The sequence below is a fragment of the Clarias gariepinus genome, chromosome 15 (genome assembly GCF_024256425.1).
Source record: "Clarias gariepinus isolate MV-2021 ecotype Netherlands chromosome 15, CGAR_prim_01v2, whole genome shotgun sequence".
Lineage (NCBI taxonomy): Eukaryota > Metazoa > Chordata > Actinopteri > Siluriformes > Clariidae > Clarias > Clarias gariepinus.
Genome location: NC_071114.1, coordinates 15,419,737 through 15,444,672, shown reverse-complemented (window position 1 = coordinate 15,444,672; position 24,936 = coordinate 15,419,737). Strand labels below are relative to the sequence as shown.

The 24,936-nt window shown below is 39.0% G+C and overlaps 2 protein-coding genes across 7 annotated transcripts in view; one reads left to right on the top strand and one right to left on the bottom strand.

Annotated features, from left to right (window-relative positions):
- patj (PATJ crumbs cell polarity complex component) overlaps window positions 1-7,147 on the bottom strand; it is a 134,160-nt gene extending 127,013 nt beyond the window's left edge. For 2 of the 6 annotated variants that reach the window (XM_053512581.1, XM_053512583.1), the window contains exons 1-7: window positions 6,820-7,147; window positions 6,383-6,524; window positions 5,690-5,761; window positions 4,541-4,719; window positions 2,757-2,930; window positions 2,474-2,613; window positions 1,593-1,788 (exon numbers count right to left, since the gene is read on the bottom strand). In XM_053512581.1, coding sequence (XP_053368556.1) covers window positions 1,593-1,788; window positions 2,474-2,613; window positions 2,757-2,930; window positions 4,541-4,719; window positions 5,690-5,711 — 711 coding nt within the window. In that variant the 5' untranslated portion in view covers window positions 5,712-5,761; window positions 6,383-6,524; window positions 6,820-7,147. The remainder of the gene's footprint in view (window positions 1-1,592; window positions 1,789-2,473; window positions 2,614-2,756; window positions 2,931-4,540; window positions 4,720-5,689; window positions 5,762-6,382; window positions 6,525-6,819) is intronic. The other 4 variants (XM_053512578.1, XM_053512582.1, XM_053512580.1 and 1 more) reach the window with 3 other exon arrangements.
- A 9-nt stretch (window positions 7,148-7,156) lies between these two features.
- tm2d1 (TM2 domain containing 1) lies at window positions 7,157-19,695 on the top strand. The gene is made up of 7 exons (XM_053512593.1): window positions 7,157-7,336; window positions 8,824-8,897; window positions 9,020-9,128; window positions 9,228-9,319; window positions 12,346-12,419; window positions 17,220-17,334; window positions 19,021-19,695. Exons 1-6 carry the CDS (start codon window positions 7,203-7,205, stop codon window positions 17,328-17,330), a joined length of 594 nt encoding a protein of 197 aa, XP_053368568.1. The 5' UTR covers window positions 7,157-7,202; the 3' UTR covers window positions 17,331-17,334; window positions 19,021-19,695.
- Window positions 19,696-24,936: the final 5,241 nt, after the last annotated feature.

Genomic DNA, 24,936 nt, shown 5'->3' with positions numbered 1-24,936 from the left:
AACACTCAACTTTAAATTGCCTAACCACTTATACCATAGTTATAAATTCTGAGGTGCATAAAATTTCAGTAGGTTCTCTCATTATTCATTTTGTAACTTTATTCATTTAGTAACAGCTTTGAACATTAAATTATGCTGGGATGATAGGGTCAAAATGTATAAACTCTGGAACATGACTAATTGTATAGTTCATCTCTGTTATTTCCCTGGATCAGCAGGTCACGCTCGCCCTGGAATGTTTTCATGCACTAAACTTAGGATTCAGAAGATTTTTTTTAAAGGCTTCAGAGATCAGGTTCATGGAGAGGCGCAGGCACTGGGTCACAGGAAGTTAGAGAAAACATATCACAGTTGGTCTGGGTGCTATGCCTTTTAAGGCGCAGAACCATGAAGCAGTGATCCCCTGAAGGCTCAACCATCTTGCACAGAAAAATATTTTTTCAGCTGGATACGATAAAGACATAAACCGAGGCAGGAAAAGGGATTTGGAGGATTGTTTAAATATAGACATTACAAACAGAACATGCTGTGGCTTTGCTAAAATAATTTTATTTACACTTGTTAAAACAAATTTTCCATGTACTTGAGTAACTGTAACATCCAAAACTGTTTCCCCTCCCCTAGGATTCTACTTCGGAGCGATGCAGCTAAATATTTAAAATAGGCAGGCATCAGTGTTATGACAGATTTTATGTTCTAGCTACTTCCTTGACTTTTAATTTCATTGTTATTTTGTCAAATTTTCTCTTGATTAAACATGCCATAGCTGGCAATTACCCTGTTACAGCCAGTCCAACAAGCAATCAAATAAATCTAGACTTTTGCCAAGCATTCCGTAAAACATGACCTGAAAAAATACAGAAACAACAAAACAAAGGCCTGGTTTTGATATGCACAATAGTGGCATCGATCCAGGGGTATTAAAACAAAACAAGCGGCAAAGAAGCACATTACAAGGCACAAAAACACACAGCTAAGCAGGCTAAAATAAATCTAAATAACTTAATGTATCTGCCATTAAAGATCCCTCTCCTCGGGTCCAGCATGTGTATACACACCAAGACCTTCACTTGAGCTGTATTTAATTAAAGTGGACGAGAGGGAACGATTGCATTTATTGTTAGAGGCTTGAGTTAATCAGCTTCATCTCATGGCTGTTGATCTTTACCAGGCTCATTACCCCTCTCAAAGATTTTATTTCTCTCTCTCTCTCTCACGCTCGCTCGCTCTCCCTCTGTCGAGAGGAGGAAGAGGATCACTCAAGCAATCACAACAGGCATTTTGTTCCTCCTCTGGCTCAGGTCGAGGGAGAAAATTACCTGCATGTTTTTCATCCCTCTAGGTGTTGGAAGGTAATTTTTAGGCCAATGACTAAAATTTAACACACGGTAATAAGGATTTGAGATAACCAACAACATAACCCTGTTTAATCTGAGAGGAGGAACAAGGAGGAATGGACATCATGGGAAATTTGATATTTAGAAATGCAAATACAGATTAGAACAAAACTAAAAGGAACTGGCTCTAGGCACTGCTGTAGTCCGTACAAAAAGCCTGGATAATAAACTGATCTCTCATTGTGGTGAAATCACCTGAAATGGCCTTACTGTCTGAATGGATCCAGATGGGGGGAGGTGTGGTTTGACTGAAGAGTCTTTGGCCACTACAAGCTCCACTCGGTCCCTCTGCTGCTGCAGATAGGCCACGGCCTGCTGTTGTGTAACATTCTGGTCCAGGGGAATCCCATTGATGGCCAGGATCTGGTCATTCTCCTGCAATCTGCCATCTCTGAGCACCGACAAAGTGCATGGTATCATTTATTTTCATTAATAAAACATGTCATGCTTTGACAAAAACAATTATTCTGTAATGACTAATACATTGCTTTGATAAAAAAACAAAAAAGTGATTTTACTTAAAAAAATAATAATATTAATTATCCAGATCCTAAATATACAAATTCCTAAGCATGTGCTCGCCTTTCTTTTCAAAGATGAAGTGCAGGTTCATTTGTTTGTTTTACTTTACAGCAGTGATTCTGTTAATATGCGCTCACGCGAGTGTCACTGGCGATGTTCCTTGCTAATTTTTTCTGACAAAACAGTCTTTCCGTTAATGCGTGTGTGGGCGTGTGAAATTCAAATAAGAGGTTTACTGTGTAAGAAGAGAAGGAAGAGGCTGATTTCTCCTCTTACTTCATACACACAAATGGAAACACTTATCCAGATCTCCGTCTTATCTGTGGGGATTCATTTTTACTTTTTTAAAGGTAAAGTGCAGGTTAATTTGTTTTATTTTTACTTTATATTTTTTATTAATTATTTTTATCTATTTTTTTATGTATTTATTTTCCATTATTTCTTATGGAATGGGAACTTCCGGAACAAATTATGCTTGTAATCCAAGGTTCCACTGTATGATGAATATCACAATGCTTTTTTCTAAAGAAACTGCTCAATTTTTCCTCACTCACCTGTCTGCCACACTCCCAAGCTGCACCTGTTTGATAAAAACTCCATGAGGGCCGACTCCATCCGGCCTCAGCCCCACCACACTGAAGCCTAGACCTCCTGTTAATGGCCTGACCAGGCTCACATGCTCCAACTTTCTTCCCTAAATAGAGTTTAGTGGATGTAATACGTCTGTACTGCACTGCTTAAATTTATAAGAAAAACAGATGCAGAGGACTGAAGTCTGGCATATATGATTTAATAAGAGGGCACTGACAATACACCACTGCTGTCATCAGCTTTTACCTTTGCTGTAGCATTGAGCCATCTCTGCAGCTGCTCAGAGGATGATGAAGATACAGCTGTCCCACTGGAAACTACAGAGCCCAGGCTACTTCCAGGACGACTGGCACTTACAATTAACTGACCCTTCTTGGAGAAACTGAACTCACTGCATGCATCTGGAGGTATACAGTTCAGCTGCAGTCCCGCAATAAAAAAAAAAGGAAAATGCATGTTATTCCACAATTGTGCATTAGAACAGTGATACAACAGAGAGCAAACCTATAAACATCAGATATTTTCTTTTTTGCTGGTTGTGCAATATGTTGCATTGGACCTGACTTTTAAAATGCACTTTACATGTCAAGCGGAAGTGTTTGATACAGTACAACATAAAGCAATCCGGGGGGGAAGAACCATTGCCCACAGCCTGGAGCAAAAAAAAAAAGAAAAAGAAAAGCAGGAGGTAAAATCAATACATTCCTCTGCAGCTTTCCCTACTCCCAAACAGGTAATGTATTAATGACCTTTAGACTCACATTGTGGAAACTTATCAGTCTTCTGCTTATTTAGCCCAGGCTGACGGAGCAGGTTCCTGGCCATTTCATCAATACATCTCAGACAAGGCAGTTACTCAAACCAAGACAGTAGATATTAAGGCTTGATAGATCCACAAAAAAGAAATTCACCGCCACTCGTCCCTTCCCTGTATATACGATAGGTTTTTACCTGACGCATTCATAGGCGCTTGTCTGACCTTCCCTTTCTAGCACTTAGAATATGAAGCTTTCGTTATAGCCATTATCTTAATTTGGCATGTGGATTGTTTATTGTGGAGAAGGCTCTTGTGTCAATAAAATATCAGGCTGAATACAAATTGCAGCACAGCAGTTTCAGTATCACAGATTGGCAGTACAGAAATGTGATGCATGCCTGTATAATCAGAACACTCTAGTAAATACATTAACTGTTCTTTTTAATTAATAGATACCAATAATTAAATTACTAATTAATCATAAAGCAACCATTAACAATAAATCTAATAGACATTTTTATGAGAGTGATCCCAATGATGGTTCTATCATTTTTAAGCATTGAACAGTTACAGTAAAGTCTGTAATGTATTTGAATACAAACCACTGGATTTTGTTTATAGTTTATTAGATTCATTACACTGTGTTCTAACCTAAGCAATATAGAATATTTTGCTGATTTTATTTTATTTATACTCATAATTAGAGCTGCACAGTTAATCACACAAAAATCAAATTCACAGTATGAACCTGTGCAATTTTATTCATCATAAAAGGCTGCAATTCGTTATAGGTGATATAAATGTAGTTTGAAATTTATGTAGACTTTGTTAATAATTTAAAGTATTTGTATTTATAGTATAATTTATATATATATATTTTTTTCTTTAGTTTATAAATAAAACATCCTCTTGATGCGACCATTTGTGCCATTATTGTAAAGGTAAAGGTAATGTCTGAATATAAATTAGTATATTTAATAGTTACATTTATCAGTTTCAATCTGTAAATGTAAAAAATAATCAAAGTGATTTTTCATCAAATCGTGCAGCCATAATTATCACGTAGTGCAGCAAAATAGATGCAGGGTGCAGTCATTTTATCTAAGGTGCAAAAACACTTATTTCAACACTTAAGTCCAACATTCATCATATTTTTTAGTTTTTCTCTTTATTTGTTTACGTGCAATGTGCTATATAGATAAAATGTTATGTTATGGGCCAGTCTTAAGCTTGGTGCATTGCATGTTGAGAATGCTCTGTGATAGAGGCAGACCTGGTCTTTAAGCTGTTTAAGAGAGTGCTGCAGGGTGAGGATGCGGCTGAGAAGAGGGCTCTGTAGTGCTTCCTTTAGTGCGCCCAGCTTTTCACTGTGAGTCCATTCCTCACGCTGAGCCAGCTTGGACTGCAGCCTCTCCACAGCCTGGAGCACCTGCTGCCGCTCAGCTGCCGACACTTAGCGCATATGCACGCACACAAAAAAAAACACAACCACACACACACAAAAAATACACAGACACACACACACATATACATACATACATACATACAGACAGACACACACACTTGATTAAGTATAAACACCACCAGCATTAAGAACTAAAAGCAATATCCCAATCGAGGTCATGCAGTTGTGCTGGATATCATTACTGCCAGCAACCGCATCACAGCCATGCTGATATCCAGTCCAACAGCACTCACTCTTGTGTGATATTGCTTTTATAACAGTTCCAAAAATACCATTTATCAACAGACAATGATTTATTTGTTTATTTAACCAGTTTTGGCCAAATTTGGCCAAACACATATCCTTCCAGGACTAGCAGAACTGACTAACCGTGACTGGCATAGCTTGCGTCTGCCACATACCGACAGTTATCATACTTAACAAGGGTGAAAATAGTGCCCTAAAACATGGAGGCAATTCGGACTGACTTAGAAACAATTATCAAGTGGATAATTTGTTGTTTAAGAACTTAACATTATCAGGTGTGTTTTTTGCTAAATCAGTTTCTGTAACTGGGTTTGAATGTGGATTTTGGTAAGCAGCTTGTCAGTGAACCGTACCGACCTGCTCTCACCCATGCTGCAACCAACAGTTAGTGTAATTAAGTATTGTTAAAGCACCTGGAACATTTAATGATGCATATACAGAGAGGCCAAAAAAATATATACACACCATGAAAAATATATGCATCTCTTAGGATGATGACTACTGACATCTTTAGAGTGAACATAATGCTGCGCATTGCTAACATAATTCCATTCAAGATTATAGAAAAGGTCATAGATAACAACTGTTATCATATGAGCCCTCTGTTGTTACAAGTTCCAGTGCTGTTACTGTATATTATCACCATCATTAAATAGATGAAAATATCTGTTACATAATATTCAAAAAGAAAAAGGTGATAATCTGTGATACCTGTCGGCACATTTTCATACATCACAATTTCCTGAAGAGACTGAAGCTGAGGATTTGGTCAGGGAAAAATACCTAGAAGAAAAGAAAACATGAATCTTGGCTTTCTTGCCAATTCATGTAGAAAATATAACCATGCAATTATAACTTATTTTACCAACTGAACAAAAATAAATGTAAATGTATACATGTAACAGTACTAAGCATGTTAACAGATATTCAGTAAAAAAAAAAAAGTGCTGGGATGAGCATGGGACAGACTTTATGATTACATCACCAGCTCTTTGATACATGTCCAGTCTATTATAAACTAAAACAAGGCTGAGAAAATGTTCTTGGAAAGTTTCAATCTTTAATGAAAAGTGCAGACAGCTCCAAAGCTTTCACCCAAATCTACATTTACATCACTAAAAGCGAATCAAGTGCTCATCCTTACATACTACACACATAATGCAGAGAAACTGAGTACTAATGAATAACTAAACACGTATAAAAGAAACCATGTTACTAAAAACTAAGTAATTGTATAAGATCAGTTATTTGTTATGAAGTTCCAGATGTTTATGGTCTAAAGCGGAAGTCGGTCATTTCACCTGCGTTCGTTATCAGTACCAAGTTTCGGTTAGCGTGATGAGCTAATGTGTTAGCAACACTTATTGTGTAAACAAACCGAAAACAGTTTGTTGAACTACTTACAGATGGTGTTTAACCTGTCCAGTCTGGAATTCTGAATAAGCTGTAAATTCCGCTAAATGCTGACAGGCGTAGTGTTAAGTGTTCGGGCTTCTGGAAGCGAAGTTTCGGCTGAGATTTGGCCGAGTTCAGGATCTAACGTTACCTGGCGACCGGAAGTGAGAGGAGCGCCGTCAGCTCACCTCCAACCAGGAAGTAAGATTACACACCCATACTAACATCACTTCATGCAAATAACACACGCAAAACAACCCACCTCGACAGACACACACAGAGAAATATTTTAAATAGCTTGTTTAAAAAAAAAAAAAACTAACAGGTGCACCTCTGGTGAGAGGTTGTGCAGATTTTTATTAATGTAACTACGTGGAAATTAAACTCAAACTTTTTAAACAAGTGCATTTTGTATTAGCAAAATGTACTATTAGTGCCCTACTAACCGTGCATTTCTTTCTTTCTTTTCTGAATCGAAACAGTTGTTAGAAAAATGACTTTTAGCCGCTTGAGCTAGCTAGCTGTGATAAACAGCATCAGTAGAAAGTAACGTTAGTGTTCAGGTTTGCTCGCGAGCTCACAGCAAAACAACCAAGTTTCACAGGAGACTCGTTAACGCCAAAGTTTATCCAACTACACGCCTCAACTCCATTTCGTTAAAAACGCAGATTAAATGAAAGAGCAGCACGCTGAATTAAAAAAAAGAAAGTGAGAAACCGTCACACGTATTAAAAATAGTAATAATCTCCGGAGAAAAGTTGTTAGTTTGTCTCTTTAAAATCAAGCTTTCCAGGTCACGTGACTGTCACGTGATCGCCTCCTTTCCATCATGGCGTCTCGTCAGGATGTCCTGTTTTCCTCTCGGTCTGTACAGCGAGCGATGTTTGTCTTCTCTTTCTGCTGGACCTTAATCCACAGCGCTGTACAAGATGTTGAAAGCTGTGACAGCCTCCGACACGGACAATATCCTTTAACTCTTCAAAGGAACGCGACACGGGTACTTTTTGTCTGTCTGCTAAAGTGTTAGCTTGAACGCTAGCTGGCAACCTGATTCCACATAACACCCAGAAATATTGCGTGTAGTGTCCTACACTGCCGGGACCAGCCTCACTGGTTTAAGACGCGCATTTCCACACTATTGAGTGGACGATGAGGGGAGCTGTTTTGGGATCGAGCCTTGTGATAAATGATAGCTAATGTGATTGGCAAATTAATAATGGATTTTCTAAATGCTAGATAGCATACACACGCGAGTGTGTGTCAAAAATTATCCCCACTCTGGCTGTAGAATTTATTTTAATTAACAAATTAAAAAACATAAACATATATATATTTTTTAAATAATCCCCTTACTTCTCGATACACTTCATCCATTTGTTCCTCATTAAACATCTTTGAGGCCGAGCTGTGGCCACGATTGCACCGCTGTCATCATGTCTTCATCAGAAGTGAATCTTTATTCTCGTAGGGCTGCTTTCAGGTGAACAAACATGTGAAAGTCAGATGGAGCGAGATCAGGACTATAAGGTGGATAGGGTAGTTTTTTCAGTGTACCAACAGTGTGGGCAAAAGTGTGTGGATTGCATCGTCATGCAGGATCACAACGTTCCTGGATGTCAGTCCTTTGCCGTTAATCGTCTACGTTTAGCCTTCAGCTCTTCAGTAAGCATGTCACTGTAACCAGCATTGTTGATTGGCGAACCTTTTCCTGAAAATGTTCCTAAAGAATTCCAGAAAGCTGTATCAATTTCAGAAAGCTGAATCAAGCATCAATTTTTCAGCTGATCATTGACTTTTGAACTTTTTTCCTCAGTCTGCAATTGAGGATGTTTACATTCCATACTCTGTTGTTTACTTTCAGGCTCGTAGTGATGTATCCACCAGTAATGATTCCCTGAATCACAGGTGGGGCATCCATTTTTGCTCACACTGCAGTTAAACTGAACTGAGATAAAACTTTCACACCTGCACAGCAGTGACCAAGGAGACAGTAGCTTTGAATGTGAAGTTAAGACAGCCAACAGAGGTTTTGTTAAAACCAGAGTGTGGATAATTTTTGATTTACCTACGTATGTATTTATGTATGTATATTACATAGTGATTTTTGTCTGTGTAGTGATGTTGTTACTAAAGCAGTTGTGTTTATTTAGCAGGCATGGTACATGAATAAACATAATGATAATCTTATCTTCTTGTTTTCACCCGTCTTAATGGGTTGTATTATATTTAAATATCTATCTTACAATGTACATTACATAAATATATATATATATATATATATATATATATATATATATATATTTATTTATGTAGTGTGTGTGTGTGTATTTAACTATTTAACTGACCAGTAGTCTAGATTGTTGTGTTCCAGATGAACACAGGACATCTTGCACTGTTCACAGATATACTTCAAGACCTGAAACAAAAACATTCTCCTTAACGTTGTATAAGTATCTTTGCAAAAGCCCTAAAATAGATGATGCGACTCAAGAACCAGAGAACTGCAAGGATCAAGTTGCATGGGGTAGGTGAAACATGTTGATCTTCTTCTGTGTAAAGTATCTTTCTGTATGTAAAAAACTGATTTTTGTTTGTTTTATGAGTGCAAGGTTTCAGTCTTGTAAAGTGTGCTTTTCATTGTTTCAGTGGAATGCCTTCCTGCACCAAACATCAGCTGCTTGCTGACAAACGGGACTAAGTTCAGGTTCAGCGGCGATGAGGTCGGATTTAATAAAAGCATCCCATGTCGGAATGTGTAGGTCAAAACTCACTCACTTTGTAAAGCCACATATTAACCTCAACAACTCAGTTTCTGGTCATGTCATGTGGATCATCATGTCTCCTCCTCTGTTAGGACTGGCTATTCCTATAAAGTGGCTGTGGCTTTGTCGCTCTTCCTGGGATGGCTGGGTGCAGATCGCTTCTATCTGGGCTATCCAGCTCTCGGTAATTCTCTCAGAAACCAGATGTAATGAGGCACTCTTTAAATGAGGATAGGGATGGAGTTATACATTAGGGATGGGAATCACCAGGATCTGCTTAATACGATATGATCACAATACATAAGTGCCGATTCAATTTGTATTAAGATTATTTTCGTATCACACTTTTATAAATATCCCCATTCAGGTTTTTATTTAAAAAAAAAATATATATATATATATATATAATATTATTTTAAATTATTTTTTATTTATTAGTTTTGTTGGAATTGAACAGAAGTGCTGCCTGCCAATGAGCACACCACCTGTAGGATCATACAGGAACTGGAACATTTCACCGCCTTAAATACAAACAATGTATAAAAATTAAAAAAACAATTAAAAAAATTTTTTTTTATAAATTTTGTAGAGTGAAATTACATGAATTGTATCGCCACACTGACTCCAAGCTTCTGCGCTCAGTACAAGCTGATGCTGAATGGCTGGTCACCAGTCATGACCAATCAACCAGCCAATTCTGGTCACTGGCCAATTGACAGAATTATCTCTATTATAAACATATAAATTATTATTTTTGAAAATTTATTTTGGGTGTGTGTACAAAAGAATCATGATTCGTAAATCATGAATAAATTTTTTCTTCCATCTCTACTAATAGATAGATTCTCATTTTCTCTTTATGGTTTTGTTAAAACACAAGCAAGAATCAAACATTTATTAAAAATGTTTTTGCTTATTAGTCTCCACAAAACAGGTTTCTCTAATACAATACATAGAGTACAAGCTGCAGTACACGCAGTAGAAGTTGAGTCTTGCAAATTCATCATCTTTTACTCTGCTTTTATGTTTTCAATAAAAAAAAAATTCCAAAGACATTTCATGGTCAGAAAAGTAATGTTTCTTACTAAAACACCAGAGAGGTGTGTCGTTCTACGCCCCCCCCCCCCAACAGTTAGATAAACTGTTCAATAATGACACTGTAAATCTATTTATTATTAGCCTTTGACATGAAGTAACTGTTTTGCAAATCCCTGTTTAAGATCAATAAAGTATTACTCATTCTTATATATAACACATTCATTTAAAGCTGTGATCTGAATAACAGCTGGCACTTCTGTCAAAGCTGCTAAATAAATAATAATAGATAAATAACTGATAATTGATGGATAAAAGAATATATTAAAAAGTGGTTAGTACCGCAAAAAAAGGTTTTTAAAAAGCGCATAGTATTATGATAAAACTTACATTTATAATATATAAATATATTATTAAACACTTTGTTAGCTTTACTGACTTTAAGAGCAGCAAGTCACCTGGGTACAGATTGAGAGGGTTGCTTTTAACAGAGACATCTTTGAATGGACATGAGGTAGTTCAGAAGCTCCAGGTAGACCAGGCTGTGACCCAACTCCTTTCTTTCAACTGTACTTCAGTTCAAAAACTTTTGAAAAGAAAAAAATAAATAGTAATTTTTAAAAAATGGCAACACATTTTGGTGCATACACGTTATCATAAACATAACATGCACTTTATATTTTTGCTGTCTTTTTATCTTTTGTATAGTTCTTCGATAGTTTTATTAATTTATGGTGTTAACTTTTGTTTTAGCTATTCAGCTTATTGGGCGTCTTAGTTATGTTAGTTTTGTTAATTGATGTTGTTTTATTTCACTATGTAATGAACTCAATATGGTTGAAATGACAATAAAAGCCGGCATGACTTGACTTGATGACATAACACAAGACATTTTCCTCTGTCATCAACAAGATATTTTTGCCCAGAGATCTGCCGCTAACTGGATATTTGTGCTTTATACATTATATATAATACTGTATACTTATATATTCTAAAATACTCTAACAACTGTATTTTGAATATATTGAAACAGTGTCCTCCAAGACTTTTAAAATAAAGTAAAATTTGTAAAACCGTACATAAAGTAAAATTTTAATAGGGTTTTTATAATTTTTTTTCAAACAAGTATCTTTGACCAGGCTTCTCCAACTTTCTCCATGACTTACTGTGCAATTATTAACAAAGCCTAGCAGCAAGCGTCCACTTAATTGCTAGCGTATTACTGCTGTTGATCCAAATCGGGCCTTGTGATTAATGCCTGGGTGAATTTTCTTTGAGAAATTTAACATTAACATTATCTCACGTAGAGGAGCTGATGCTTAATACGTTACAGCCACTGGGAAGTGGAACAGCATAAGGCTCCTTTTCTTTCTCTCTCCATGTATTAAGAGCATTCCTATCAATTAGGCACCTGCAAAAGTACAAAGCACGATGGTCGCTAAACACTTCCTTTCTTCCCTGGCTTTTTGTAAGAGGCAGGCCCACACAGCGCTGGAGCTGAGATTTGCACCTGGACTGCTCTGACCTGCGAGCTGCTGTGCCTTTCAGCTCTTAACACACGACCTGGCACGGATGAACGAGCGCTCTTTTGATATCAGTGCTGGAATCAACACGATTAAGCCTCTCAATGACCAATTATCAGTGCTATTACTAATGATTAACAGTAATTATGTTTAAATTACTATATGGGGGAGGATTAATTAATTGCAATTCTCCCAGACCCCTAATGGCTTAAGCCAAACTAGTTATTCACTCTGCATCCAAATGGCTGTGACTGGAATGCAAAATAGTGACTTTTTTTCATTTATGGAAACAAGTTAACACATCATTATCGCAAACAATGACAAATGCTGTTTTGGCTCTTCACATGGCCGCCTTTTTGGAAATGTTTTCAACAAAATGAGACCCCAGACCACAAGCTGTTCACCGTTCCTTTGTCTGCAGTACCCTTATTTCACCTGCAAACGCTTGTGTGATTTCTTTGGCCGGAAAACCCGCTGCAATCAAACAAACCCTCTTCATGGCCTAGCATGACCCCTAAGTAATGCTTTGTGTAGCCCAACAGTTTATGTGGACCTCATGCAGTCTGACAGAGAATAGAGCACACGGGCAGTGGTTGAGTGAGAGACTTGTGATGGTTGATATAAGACACTGTGTGTGTGTTTGTGTTTCCAGGGCTGCTGAAGTTCTGCACTGTGGGTTTCTGTGGAATTGGAAGTCTGGTGGACTTCATACTGATATCCATGCAGGTCTCTATGACTTCTTCATAATTTCTTATTCACGACTGATCATCTTAATTATAGTAGTACTTATACAAACAGGATATTTTGATTGGATATGTTCTGTCTCAATACTGAATATATGCCTTGGTCTGATTGGCCAATTGATTGATTTTCTGTCTTAATGATATTATAAGTTAAAAGAAAATAATGGCAAATACTGTATTCTCTTAGCAACACTTTGTAAACAAAGATTATCATCGGATCAGCATCACATATCCCTGCACCCTTCAGTAATGAAAATTACTTAGAAATTTCCCAAGGACAGTCTTTTTTTTTTCAGATCACACCAAACTAGATCCAAATCATCCATCAGCAAATTGGTCAAAGCAAAAAAAAGAAAAAAAAAAAGTTTTCAAATGCAATTTGATTAGCTATCAATTTCCAAAACAAATTTTGGCATAAATCCTGTGATAACTTTTCAGAAAGGAGTAGGGTATGATACGCAAACAGAGAAACCACTTTAAGCACTATAACCATAATATCTCACTACTGCCTTTTTTGTGTTTTTTTTTTTTTTTTTTTTTGTGCTCGGTAGCACCTGTGTCTCTCTGCTGTCTCCTTTGGGGGCTCATGCACTGTGAGTGAGGCTAATGAGTGTGCGGTTTGTCCCCCCCGCTCTGGTTGGGCACATGGTCCCCCGAGCCTCCCCCCAAACTCGCATTAAGGCCCCCTGAGTCCGATGGGAGAGTAAGAAAGCCAGTCCATTTGTCATCTCGTTAGGCCTAACCTCACCCTCTCCATCCTCATTAAGCTCTCCAGGCCTGAATGAAGCTATACATCGGAGAAGCATGTGCTCGGCCCCCGCACTCACCCACATCCTGGACGGATATTCATCAAACGCTTGTGCACATGATGAGTGATGACTCTGGGAATAAATGCTAGAATTGGGGAATACTGTAGAGACTTCTGTAATGTTTAAGACCATGCTGTCATGTCAGCTGGTGGTAAAAATGTACATGTAAATGATTTAATGGTGCGTTTCCTGTCTACAAATTGGCCGGCTAGCATTATTCATTTTACAGATGGACTGAAGCAGGCATGTAGTGCAAGCATACACTTGTTCAGATTGTGTAATGTACACCAAGCGTTTATAGAGATACACGCTGTAGTAGAACTCATAACAGCCCATTCCTCTACATGCACACTGTTCTGTTTACAGTGTAAAGTTACATTGTCTCCTTTGAAAATCTTTTCAAGTCTAGACTCATCTTTGGATCTACCTTTGGATAGTACATGTGTTCTTTTAACAAGGTGTCCAGTGCCTTTCAAACAAATCTCGGACATGTCCATTTTGTACTGCACAATAGTAAAAATGACCGCGTTAGTTCCTTTTATCTAGGACATTATAGCAACCGTTGTTCACTTAACAGGAGCAAAGCCTCTCTATGCTGAAGACATTCCTGTGTCGAGTAACTTGGCTACAGCTCTGACTGTTGCCACTAAATGTTACAAAGCACTGACCCTAAATATATAACGAACATCTCATTTTATGTGTGGTGACCATTATATAATACATGTCCCAGGATAAAATGTTAACATGGAAAAACAAACAGATTACAACTTGTTTTAAAATAACGTATTAATATAAACCTGTGATTTGAATTCTAATAATAATAATTTTTTTTTTTTATTATTATTATTATTATTATTATTATACTGTAATCATGACAGAACTAGTGTCAGAGATGCTGTTTGAAATAATAATAATAATTAACACTTGTGCAACCAGACTATAGCATACAGCAGTATTAGTGTTTAAAGCCTTTAACACAGCTTTTAGATGTGGCTAATTGAGGAAAACATGACCCCAAAGAGTGCTGCCAATTGCAGCAATGGAAAAAAAGAATGAAAAAAATGTTTTTATACAACAAAAGCAAAAAAAATGTTGGTTGATCTCACAGTCAGCTGTGTGTGAAATTTGGTACAAGTTTATTTTAAATGAGAAGATGACAAGGTTAACATAGAATTAGACCATGAAAACATCAAAGTGTCAGGAAGAAAAACAATGCAGTATGCCAAGAAAATAGACAAGCACAACAAAACGAATGGATGAAAATAGAAGTCAGTGTTTGTGACAGAACTGCAAGACATCGTCTGAATTAAATGAGTTTTGCATACAGAAAAGTCACACGAAAACCAGCACTAACACCTAAACGGGAGAGGAAAAAAAACAGGTTATTATGGGCTAAAGAGAAGCAATCATGGCATGTGGATGGTTGGATGAAAGTGATATTCAGTGCTGAGTCAATGAATCCGCATTGGCCAAGGAGATTCTGTTGCTATTCTAATGAAACGTATAAACTGCCTGAGGAAAACAAATTTCATCGCTCATTTATAGGCTGTTGCATGTCGGCTAAGGGACTAGCAGAGATTGCAATCATTACCTCAACAGGTTTGCATTGAAGTTTTGGACACTGTTCTCATTTCATTGATGGAAGATGGGTTTGGTGATGAAATCATTCTACAGGATGATGATGGTGCAAATTTTCCATGAAGCAAAGAGTGTTAAAGCTTTTCTACTGTAAAGGCATATCGACAAAATAACATGGCCAGAAAAGGGTATAGATCTCAAGCTGACTGGAAAATTTATGGTGAAAATTGAAAAAAAAAAAATTGGTCTGTGTAAAAAGTCCATGTCTAGAGGAATTTAGGCCAAGGAGGAGCAAAAAGTTCTAGTTGTCATTTTCTTATTTTAGTTGTTGATTCCAGATTTTGTTTAACATGTTTAGGAATAATATATATACCCTTAATAATTTTTTAGAAATGTGATTTCTTTGTTTGCTATAAGTAAAAAAAAAAAAAAAAGCTGTGTAAACATCTTTTAAATTTTTCTGTTTATTTTTCTTGATATATTCTAAAGTGATGAGTTTAAACACTGAAGTGGATAATTGAAATGTAACTACCGTTACTACTAGGTTTTGTAATATCCATGTATATGTGGATCTGAATAACTGTGAATTAGTAAAATTCAAGAATTTTTCTCAGAAACTTCATTTCCTTAGAAACTTCACTCTTCTAAAGATGTTGAATTTTTACCTACTAAATAAATTTAGTTTTATGAGGAAAATGATCAACCCTATCCATTTAGCAGCCTTAGTTTTAAACTTCTTTCTAGTAAATAACTTTTCTGATCTTTTTGCTAAATGGTGTGGTGAAATGTGTCTACGTCTTGTGACAGTGATACATATGCTACAGATTTGGTAGCATGAGATGGAGAAGTGTGTAAACTGTTGATATTTTTCTTTATGTTTCTTAAAAAAAAAACACCTGTTTGCAAATTCTTGTTATCTTTAAATCACAACTTGTAGAATTTTATCCAAAGGTAAAAAACCTGCTTTTTTTCTCTCTCTCTCCCCCTGGCATGCTCCTCTACCAGCAGAGAAAATGGAGCCACCCCTTTTTTTTTTCATGTTTTTTTTAAATGGCTCCAGCACTTTGATTAACAGGGTCTCTCCAAGCGTTTATTGTTCTCTTAATGTCTTATTGAAGGCCCTGGGAGAGCAATGCTTTTAAGAAGTGCGGCTGGCACAGAGAGCTGCCGCACACTTACACTCTCAATTAGCTGTAAGCTTGTCCGTGCGTTCCGTTTTTAAAGCATGACACTTTTGATAAAGAGTATCGCTTCCCCTGAGAGCCCATTTACGCCCAGCTCTCTGCGTTACAGCACCATATTTTAACTCCGACTACCTCCGCTAAGAGCAGCGTTGGCCAGGGAATGCATCTCTCAAAACTAATGAATAAACACCTCCAACATGTTGTTATTATTTATATTCATCGATTGTGTCCCTCGAGTCCGGAATCATTGGGGGCTTTTCGGTCTAATGCCTGAAGATAAATGATACATACTTTTGCAGTTTGCTCTGATAAATCTGAATGAGACAGGAGAGAGCAGGTTTGCGCACGTGTGTTCTCTCATATTCCCCAAACAAGCGGCACAGTCTAAGCACTCTCCATCATGCTCTGTTGGCTTGAGAGGAAATGACCGCACTTGGTCAGATGAGGCCTTATCTGGATGCGGTAGAACACAGAACCTCTGCTGTGTGTGCGCGCTTCGGCGAGTACCTTCACCCACTTCCAGAGAGTGTTCTCATTATCAGTCGGAATCAGAGCAGAGGCGGCTGGGCCGGATGCTGAGTGTGCAGGCCTGCAGGAAACCATTACACTCAACTGACTGCAATGATCTCAGAGCTGGATGAGGCCCAGGAGAGGCTGTGGACGCAACACATTGAGAGTGCCAAATGAGAGAACTTAACATCAGACTAAAACTTAGAACCTCCTTTAATTGAAGAATTTATAAAAGACTTGAAGTGAAATCTCCTGAACAAAGTGTAGGTAAAGATTTATCTTTGCAATGTACAAATCGTGTCGCTTACTGCATCCAGTTCATTCAGTGCTTCCTGTGCCTCACAATCCTGTAATGCCATAGGAGCAGTCATTTTACGGACAAGCAGTTGAAAGTTTTCATCTCTTACGTGAAAACTTATCTTCCATAGCTAATGTTTAAGCAGGTAACTTAAATACTTTGTGCTGTTAAAAAATATATATTTATAAATCTGACTTACAGGCTGTAATGAACTCTAAAGTATAATGATATTATATTCTATAATGATATTATTTGAAGATTTGAGCAGGTAATTATGGAAAACCTTTCTTTCATTATATGCTACATTAGCTTTGAAATATTATACAGAAAACATGTCTATTTTGGAGTCAGGCAGAAAATTGTGTATATTCGGTTATACTAAAATATGAATTTGTCTTCTTTAGATCGTAGGTCCATCTGATGGCTCGGATTACATCGTGGACTACTATGGAGCGAGGCTTGTACGGCTCTCCATAACAAATGAGACATACAGGCGAACACAGATCTCTCTCTGAGGAGGTGAGGAGGCCCTAAAGCCAAGAAACATTTGTTCTCTATTTGTCCAGGGCTTAACTGATAAAATCCATTACATGAAACAGGGTCAGAGAGCCAGGATTTTGGAGGCTCGTGGGAAAGCCGTGGACTTGTGAGAAAGGTTCTTTAGGCGAGAGACTGCTAGAGGGAAATCTGTAAAGGTTGGGACAAGAAAGTGACCCCCTGGGGTAGGAAAGCAAGCTAGCGGAGCAAGGACACACTCACCTGTGCCTCTTACCGGTATCCTGCATCAGCCACTGCACTTTATCCTTTGGTAGGAGCCTCATTCAGGGGATAAGTGATTAAATATCAGGCACTATAAAACCAAGCTTGGGAAAGCATGACACATCTGTGAAATTGCACTTATGACTGTAATCTCCAGAGTTATACAAGGGCACTTGTAGTTTTAAGAGTGGCACAGCAGAAGCATCATGGAAAAATACTTCATCATACCCTTTTCTGTTATTAGTAAGAAATAAAATTGTGTCAGTATTATAGAAAAACAATTAGTCATGTGGTGATGTAATGTGGCCTGATGTAAATAATTTTTCTACCATAATTTATATATATATATGGCCACATTACAATGTATACATTACAAAGCCGTTTCTTACTGGCTTTTTAAAACATTTTTTTTTATAAATAAAAAAAAAAAAGTTTGTCATGTTTACTGAGAAACCAAAAAGCACCAACTCCTTTGTCGTGAAAAATTGCCAGTATTGCAAAACAGTTTTACTGTTACAAAGTGCTCACACTGGAGACTCCTTCTAAAAACTCTGTCTTATTGACATTTGGTCTTATACACTTTTAGATCTGTTTATGTGATGTGGGCACTATAGAAGTGCCTGTCTAAGCTGTTACTATGGAGTTGATAATGAATTAGATCGAGTGCATTAATATAACCCTGTGGTTTGAATCACAGCCAGCACTACTGTCAAAGCTGCTGTTCTGGAAAATTAATCACCGCCTTCTAGCCAAATCCGGCTAAAAACAATGTTTCTCTGTTCAAATCTTTTCATTATTGCACTCTGGTTAGCGTTAGTTATAGCCGCATCATTACGAATGGCAGGGGCACGTGGACCCTTCACATCTGGTGGCCATTAGGACGGAGCTCCTTAGTATCTATAACTGGTCCGAGCGGCTTGTCCTTTTTCTATTCACTTCTCTTTTGCCTCTCATTCTGCTTCTGTCTGTCTGCTGCTCATTTTCTCAAAATCTCTTTATCTTTAATGTATATAAGTCCCAGTAGTCTTTCTAGCTCTCTGATCTAGCTCACTAAATGCATAGTTGCTGCTACAGAGCCACAATGCTGATTTTAATTTAAGAAGAGCAGAGCTGTTCAGCAGTGAGTCTGTGTCTGAATTATTGACAACAAAGAGATCCTACAGACCCCTCAAAACTTACAATAGATTCGGGTTTCAATTTTAATTCTAGCCTGTCAGAGCTAGTTTTTCAGTGTTTACCCAGAGGATGAAAGTGAGTCAAGAGCTCCATGTGAAGATTTTGTAAAGGTTTTTTTTTTTCCCCTCACAAAACGTTTTTAGCATAGGAGTCATCCCTAGCCATGTGTGTCTTTTTTAGCTTGTGGAAAAAGCACATTTATCTTCCCAAAGTGTATTACTCTGGACCCACTTCCAAACACAACTAAGTTTTTCTTTCCTCTGCACGTAGGTGGACGAAGAGGACGGGACGGAAAACCAACATGCAGGATTGTGTCGTATACTTTATGTCTGAAGGGCACATGGACATGCCAGACACTACCACCTCAGAGGAAATGACTGAGTGAATGTGCAACTGTGTGAGTGCATGAGCGAGAGAATTTAAGGGGAATATGCGTGAGCAAGTATGCGACTGAGTGTGTGAATGAATGTGCAAGGGAGAGAGTGACTAAGGGAATAAGAGAGCGAGTGTGTGTGAGTGAGTGAAGGAGTGTGTAACTATATGCATACATTGAGTACATTGAGGATTGTAAATAGAGACTACAATATGTAAAGCCTGTGTTCTCCAAAATGTCTAAGCCCAACTTTATTCCTGTGTCTCCTCACCACAACACACCGTACGTCCTTCTTTCATCTGACTCTCCACAAGTGAAAGTACTGTACTTCATCCTGATGCAGTGAGACTGTCATCTACAGAATGCCACGTGTCTTGATTAAGTTTAGTGTGATTCCTTACAAACCTACTGGGAAGATGGACATTATGCTGAACAGTGTATATACTATTTGTGGATTATACAGTGGGTTAAATTTTCGTCTATTCTGTTTATTTGTCAAGAGGGAAACTATATTTTGTGAAATATTAATTTAAGACCTTATGTTTTGTCCTTATTTAAATTATGTAAATAAAGTTTTACCTACTGTATCTGTCCTGTTCGTGTCTTTACATTACTAATTGAAAGTACAATCATACAATAGCAGGTACAAGAGACATTATCACACTCTGAGGCTTCCCGTGTGAAAAGTGTCCACATCTCCCCCCCCCCCGATCTTCAGACAAATCCGGGTCAATGCAATGTCAAGCACTCCTTCAATTTCACTAGAGTGCGTCTGCTGGTCTGCATCCACCGGCTCACTCTCCTCGCCATTAATACAACCTCCAATGGAGTCAGCCACTTCATCACACTCAAGTGATTGCTGCATTGGGCTGTCAGACTGCACCCAGTGTGTGTGGGTGTGCATGTGCACGCACGCACATGTGTGTGTGCATCTTTTACAAACTGCAGTGTCCTTGCCACAGCATGCACAGCTCAGCTCAGGGTTAGTCCATTCCCCTGCGTCTGTGATAAGTTGCCAAAGCTGGCATGGGACACTTGTGCTGCACAATATCCCATGAGGTGAGCTCTCCATCTTTATCCATCTTATTCTACATTGTGTGTTTTTATTAAAAACAACTTTCTGCTACATTTTGCTAAATCAACTTTCATCTCGAACACCTTCTGAAGGTAGCTCTCCGGGTTACACCCCTAACGCCGATGGCCCTGTGTAATTATACAGTACGCAGGCTCCGTTCTCCTTCTTCTTGTCTTTACAATGGCTTGTACTTCCTTCACCAGAGCAGAGCTTATCGATGCAGCAGCAGGATAAGAGGCGGGAGATTTATAGTGCTTTTCCCCATGAGAGAGAAAGACGCAGTGCTGAGTTCCCTCCCTTCACATGAGAAGCCCATTCCTCATCCAGCTGTGCTTTATGGGTGTACTCACTCACTCGCTGTCTCTCTCTCTCTCTCTGATAGTGGTAAGTCATAGAAGCAGACCAAGGCTGGACATAGTGTTTCAACCTTCTGGGGTTTGACCAACCTTTTCTGGTGCCTCAGCTGGAGAAGGAGTTTCCTGCACTTCTCCATTGGTCCTTTACACCTGAGTGGAATTTTGTGGCAGAGAAACAAAAGCAGTCATGATTAACCAAGTCAGTGTCCGAAGAAGAGGCCAGCTAATGTTCAACTTCTGTTTCTTCACATTTCCTGTACAAAGATATACTTGGACGCTGCAAGCATGTGCTGGTGTCAAAAGGAAGTAACTTGTAATTTAAATTCAAAGATCCAACAGCTACAGTATTGTATTAAACAGTAGTTTGTTCATAGTGGTGTTCTTTGCTCTCAACACTAGACTCTGATTCTAATTTAGCACAGTGTGGACAACTTGGCCACATTATGAAGTGTTCCCCTTTAGGGATATTATTAAAAACAAAATTAAGGGAAAAAATGAGGGCGGAGGGGGACTTCTGAGTAGATCTTAGCCTCTGTCCTTCACTCTGTAAAGCGTTCTAGCTCGTATACAGATAATGCAGCCGGTTCAGCCCATCGCCAGTCTCCTCTGTTGCCAGTAACAATTACCAATAAGAACAATAATCCAACTGCTGGTCACTGTTGTTCCTAACAACCAGTCTCTGGCCACCACTACATGTCTCTGCATCTCGATTCATTTACAACTTATTACTTTAGTATTAAAGTTACATTTGCTTGGGTCACTTTTTGAGCATGCATTAGCTGAAAAGAGTTGGCGACACTAATTCATTCTAAGACAATCATTGTGTCAGGAGACATTTAAGTCTTTATGCTGTTGGTCTCATTCTACAGAAATAGGATAAAAATAACGTCCTTGTTTTGGTCACATCACACTGGTTTGCGAGAGCTTCAAGATTCACAACTACGCAGAAAGAGAAACACATGAAGAAACTGACAGACTTGGCATGAAGGAGTAGTAACTGAAAGTTATTGTACTTATGTCATGGGGCTTGTGGCTGTCTAAATCAGAGGTGGTGTATGAGCTTACCCAGGCAAGCTGTGTGTCTGACCAGATAATCAGATGTGAAGCAAGACAGTGGAATTCCAAGCTGTAGCAAACAACTGCAGAGCTATCCACTCACTCTTATAAGAAGAAGTAGAATATTTTCTCTTTATCATATCCATTATTATTATGTCAGTAAATATGTAAGTCACATCGGAGTCCCAAAAGCCTCTTCTTGTCGGAGGACTCTGTAGTGTCGAGAGATACACAGGTCACACTCCTTCACAGAGCAGGCTATCAATCTCTGTGTTTACTGAGTGTGTGTGTGACCTTCAGTCTGAGAGATGGCTGTGTAAGCTTATCTGCCTGGCTGTGGTTTACGTGAGAGAGAGAGAGTGTGTGTGTGTGTGTGTGTGTGTGTGTGTGTGTGAGCGCATGTGGGGTCCCTCACATGCCGCGCTTCTCCTATCACAACCTATGACTCAGCAGAAATGGAGTCGGTTGTCACCCACAGATCTCCCAGGCGCTGCAGAACCTACCGGATGGGGTGAGGAGACACACCCGAAAGGGCAAAGTGGAGCACAGAGAAATCTTTGTTCTCCAGCTGTCTCTGATTTTACGTCCATTTTTTACACGCCTCTCTCTCTCTATCCTTTTTTCTTGCTCCCCTGTTTCCCCTCTTTCTCCATCTTAAACACATCCTGTTTTTTGGCAAGCTGTTGGCGAGGAGAAAACCAGCACAATGCGGGGCCAAGCTCTCACTGTAGCCACGCAGGGTCACACGCCATGTGTGTTTAATCAAAATTCAATTACGGCACTGTAGCACGCTTCGAAGCCCCTCGGCCCAGGTTATGAAGTATGATGAAACAGGCCCAGGTTCTTAATTGGTTCAGTATGGAGCCAATATCTCCCCACCATGTTATGATAAATCACTTCCTGCACTGGAGGTATGCGTGCTGTCCCCTTTATGCTCTCTCTCTCTCTCTCTCTCTCTCCTGCACACACACACAACGGCCAGTCCAGAAGGTGAAAGTTCAAGGCTAAGGTATGTGGTACGTTAAAGGTGTAGTCAGTGCCTTGTTTTAAAGCTTAAAATCTAAACATGGCCCTTGTCATCAGTGTTCCCTTCAATGCCACACCTCTGAAACACATGCCCCACAGGCTACATGCTAGCATTTAAAGTGGAAGTGGGAGATTTCTGAAATGCTAGGTGACATGATTGGTAAAAACCTGATTGGTTGGACATATAATAAAATGATATAAGCTATAATATAATTAATAGCTGCTGTAATGACAGTGACTTGAGGAAATATAAAAATGCTGCTGACTAGTTTTTACCGAAATCAATGATGATATCTTTATTTATAATCTAGCCTCGCAAATACACCTTCTTGCACAGGCTACGTACTACTCACAGCTATGTATACAAGTGACTCAAATGATCACTTGTGTAATTTATATCATAATACACACACACACACACACACACACACACACAATCAAGCAGTCCTGCTTTGTTACTCTTGAGTCTCCATTCCAAATCACGTTCGCCAAAGCTGCTATTCAGCAAAATCTGCTTTGCACGGATTAATATTTTACAGCCATGGGCTGACTACTTCTCCGGTCATCCCTAAAATCTTTGAAATAACTAAAGCTCTCGACTTTAACTCACAGGAGTGACGCGCCCCCATACACACACACACAAACCCCCTGATCTTGGAAGAGGAAAAAATGTACACACACACACACACACACTCATATACACACAGCTCTTCTGTTCACTCGTGTGAGTTACAGGAGCCCATGAAATTGCAGTTGTATTATTCAGAACTAAAGGTCAAGTGGGTTTAACAATATAGTGACAAACTTAACAAAATGGTGACCAAGAAATAAATACATAGAAATACCTGAGCCCACCTCCCCTCCCTCCCCCACTTACGTCTTTATTCCTTTGTTTTAATTTTTACCTTTCCACTCCTCATGCTGGCGTGATACCTGATAAGCCACGGCCAGTATTCACCCATGGGCTCTGGTGCACCTGGCTCAGCTGGCACTCCACTGCTCTGATGATGCCTGACATGCCATGTTCAGCACACAACCTGCCTCCACAAAGACAAAATTGGCATGCATGTGTGTGAAGGCTGTCGAGCTGATATTTTATATTTGTGTGTTTATGCCAATGTTTCCCAATCACATTTACCAATCTACTTAAAAACGTAAAACAGGGCAGGCTGCCTGAAACGAGCAGCACCTGCTCCATAACACCCACACGTATACAGCACAAAGCATAACCTCTCGAAACGGAGCGGTCCATATTACTACACCACTGAATAGAATAGTCTTCCCAGCCAAATCATTCCTCGAAGCACATTAACCGTTTATTAATGTTGTGTTCTAAGCTTGGCACTAGCAAGATTAAGTCCCAGGATAAGGGAATCAAAATAAAACCCTGGATAGATGTGATACTGATACTGAACATGTGCAAGGAATCCAACTATAATGAACCATTTTACAGGTTTTTAGACTTTTAGAATCTCAAGCTCAAAATATTTTTAAAATATATATTTTTTGAAAAAGCTCTTGGTAACATATATCTTAGCTCCTGTCTTTACAATGACAGCTCAGAGCGTGCTCTGTGTGCCACATCCTACTTGTGTTGGAGAAGGCTCCCTCATTTCACCTACAGGGGGTGGTGTTTCTGTAGTCTGTAAGTAGACTCTTGGCCCCTCTCCCGCTTTGTTCCAGCCACCTCACCACATGTCACGGAGGAAAGATTTATAGAGCGCTACGCAGGAGGAGGACAAGTTAAATAATATGGCACACCTCGTATAACAACACCCTACACCCTAATGATTAAGGATGCACAATAAGACAATCCTCTTTATAGCAAAATAAAAAGAGAGAATAAAAGGTGTAATAACCGGCACAGAGAGGCCCCCTTTCCAAAATGAATATACCCCTAAAGCTGGAGATTTTGAACTGGTGTGCATGGACTCGGTGACCTTGCCAAACAGGATAGGAATGTCCACTACAGACAAGACGGTGTGTAAGAGGTTTATGGTGTGTAAAAGGTTCTTGTCTGTCAGGCCACAGTGCAGTGTGAACATCATCTTGCAGCCGGAAGAGCTCAGTCCCACATGCCTGGCTGTTTACCTCAGCCTCAAGCGCTGCCCACGCTGTCATAGGGGAAGGTTTAGAGCCAAAGCACCCGGGAGAGTTAATAGAGCCTGACCAGAGGAACATACACACAAACTCACACATCAACATAAACATGCACACACACCTGGCAGGTGTCCTCCATCTCTGCTGAGATCAGGGAGCACAGTGCTCCAGAGAGAGGACACTGCTGACGCAAGACCTTC

Bases quoted from the DNA above. Each gene is read 5' to 3' on its own strand.
- tm2d1 (XM_053512593.1), top strand. From the start codon at position 7,203: ATGGCGTCTCGTCAGGATGTCCTGTTTTCCTCTCGGTCTGTACAGCGA. The intron at 8,898-9,019 runs GTAGGTGAAACA...TCATTGTTTCAG, and splicing joins CAAGGATCAAGTTGCATGGG to TGGAATGCCTTCCTGCACCA. The intron at 9,129-9,227 runs GTAGGTCAAAAC...CTCCTCTGTTAG, and splicing joins AGCATCCCATGTCGGAATGT to GACTGGCTATTCCTATAAAG.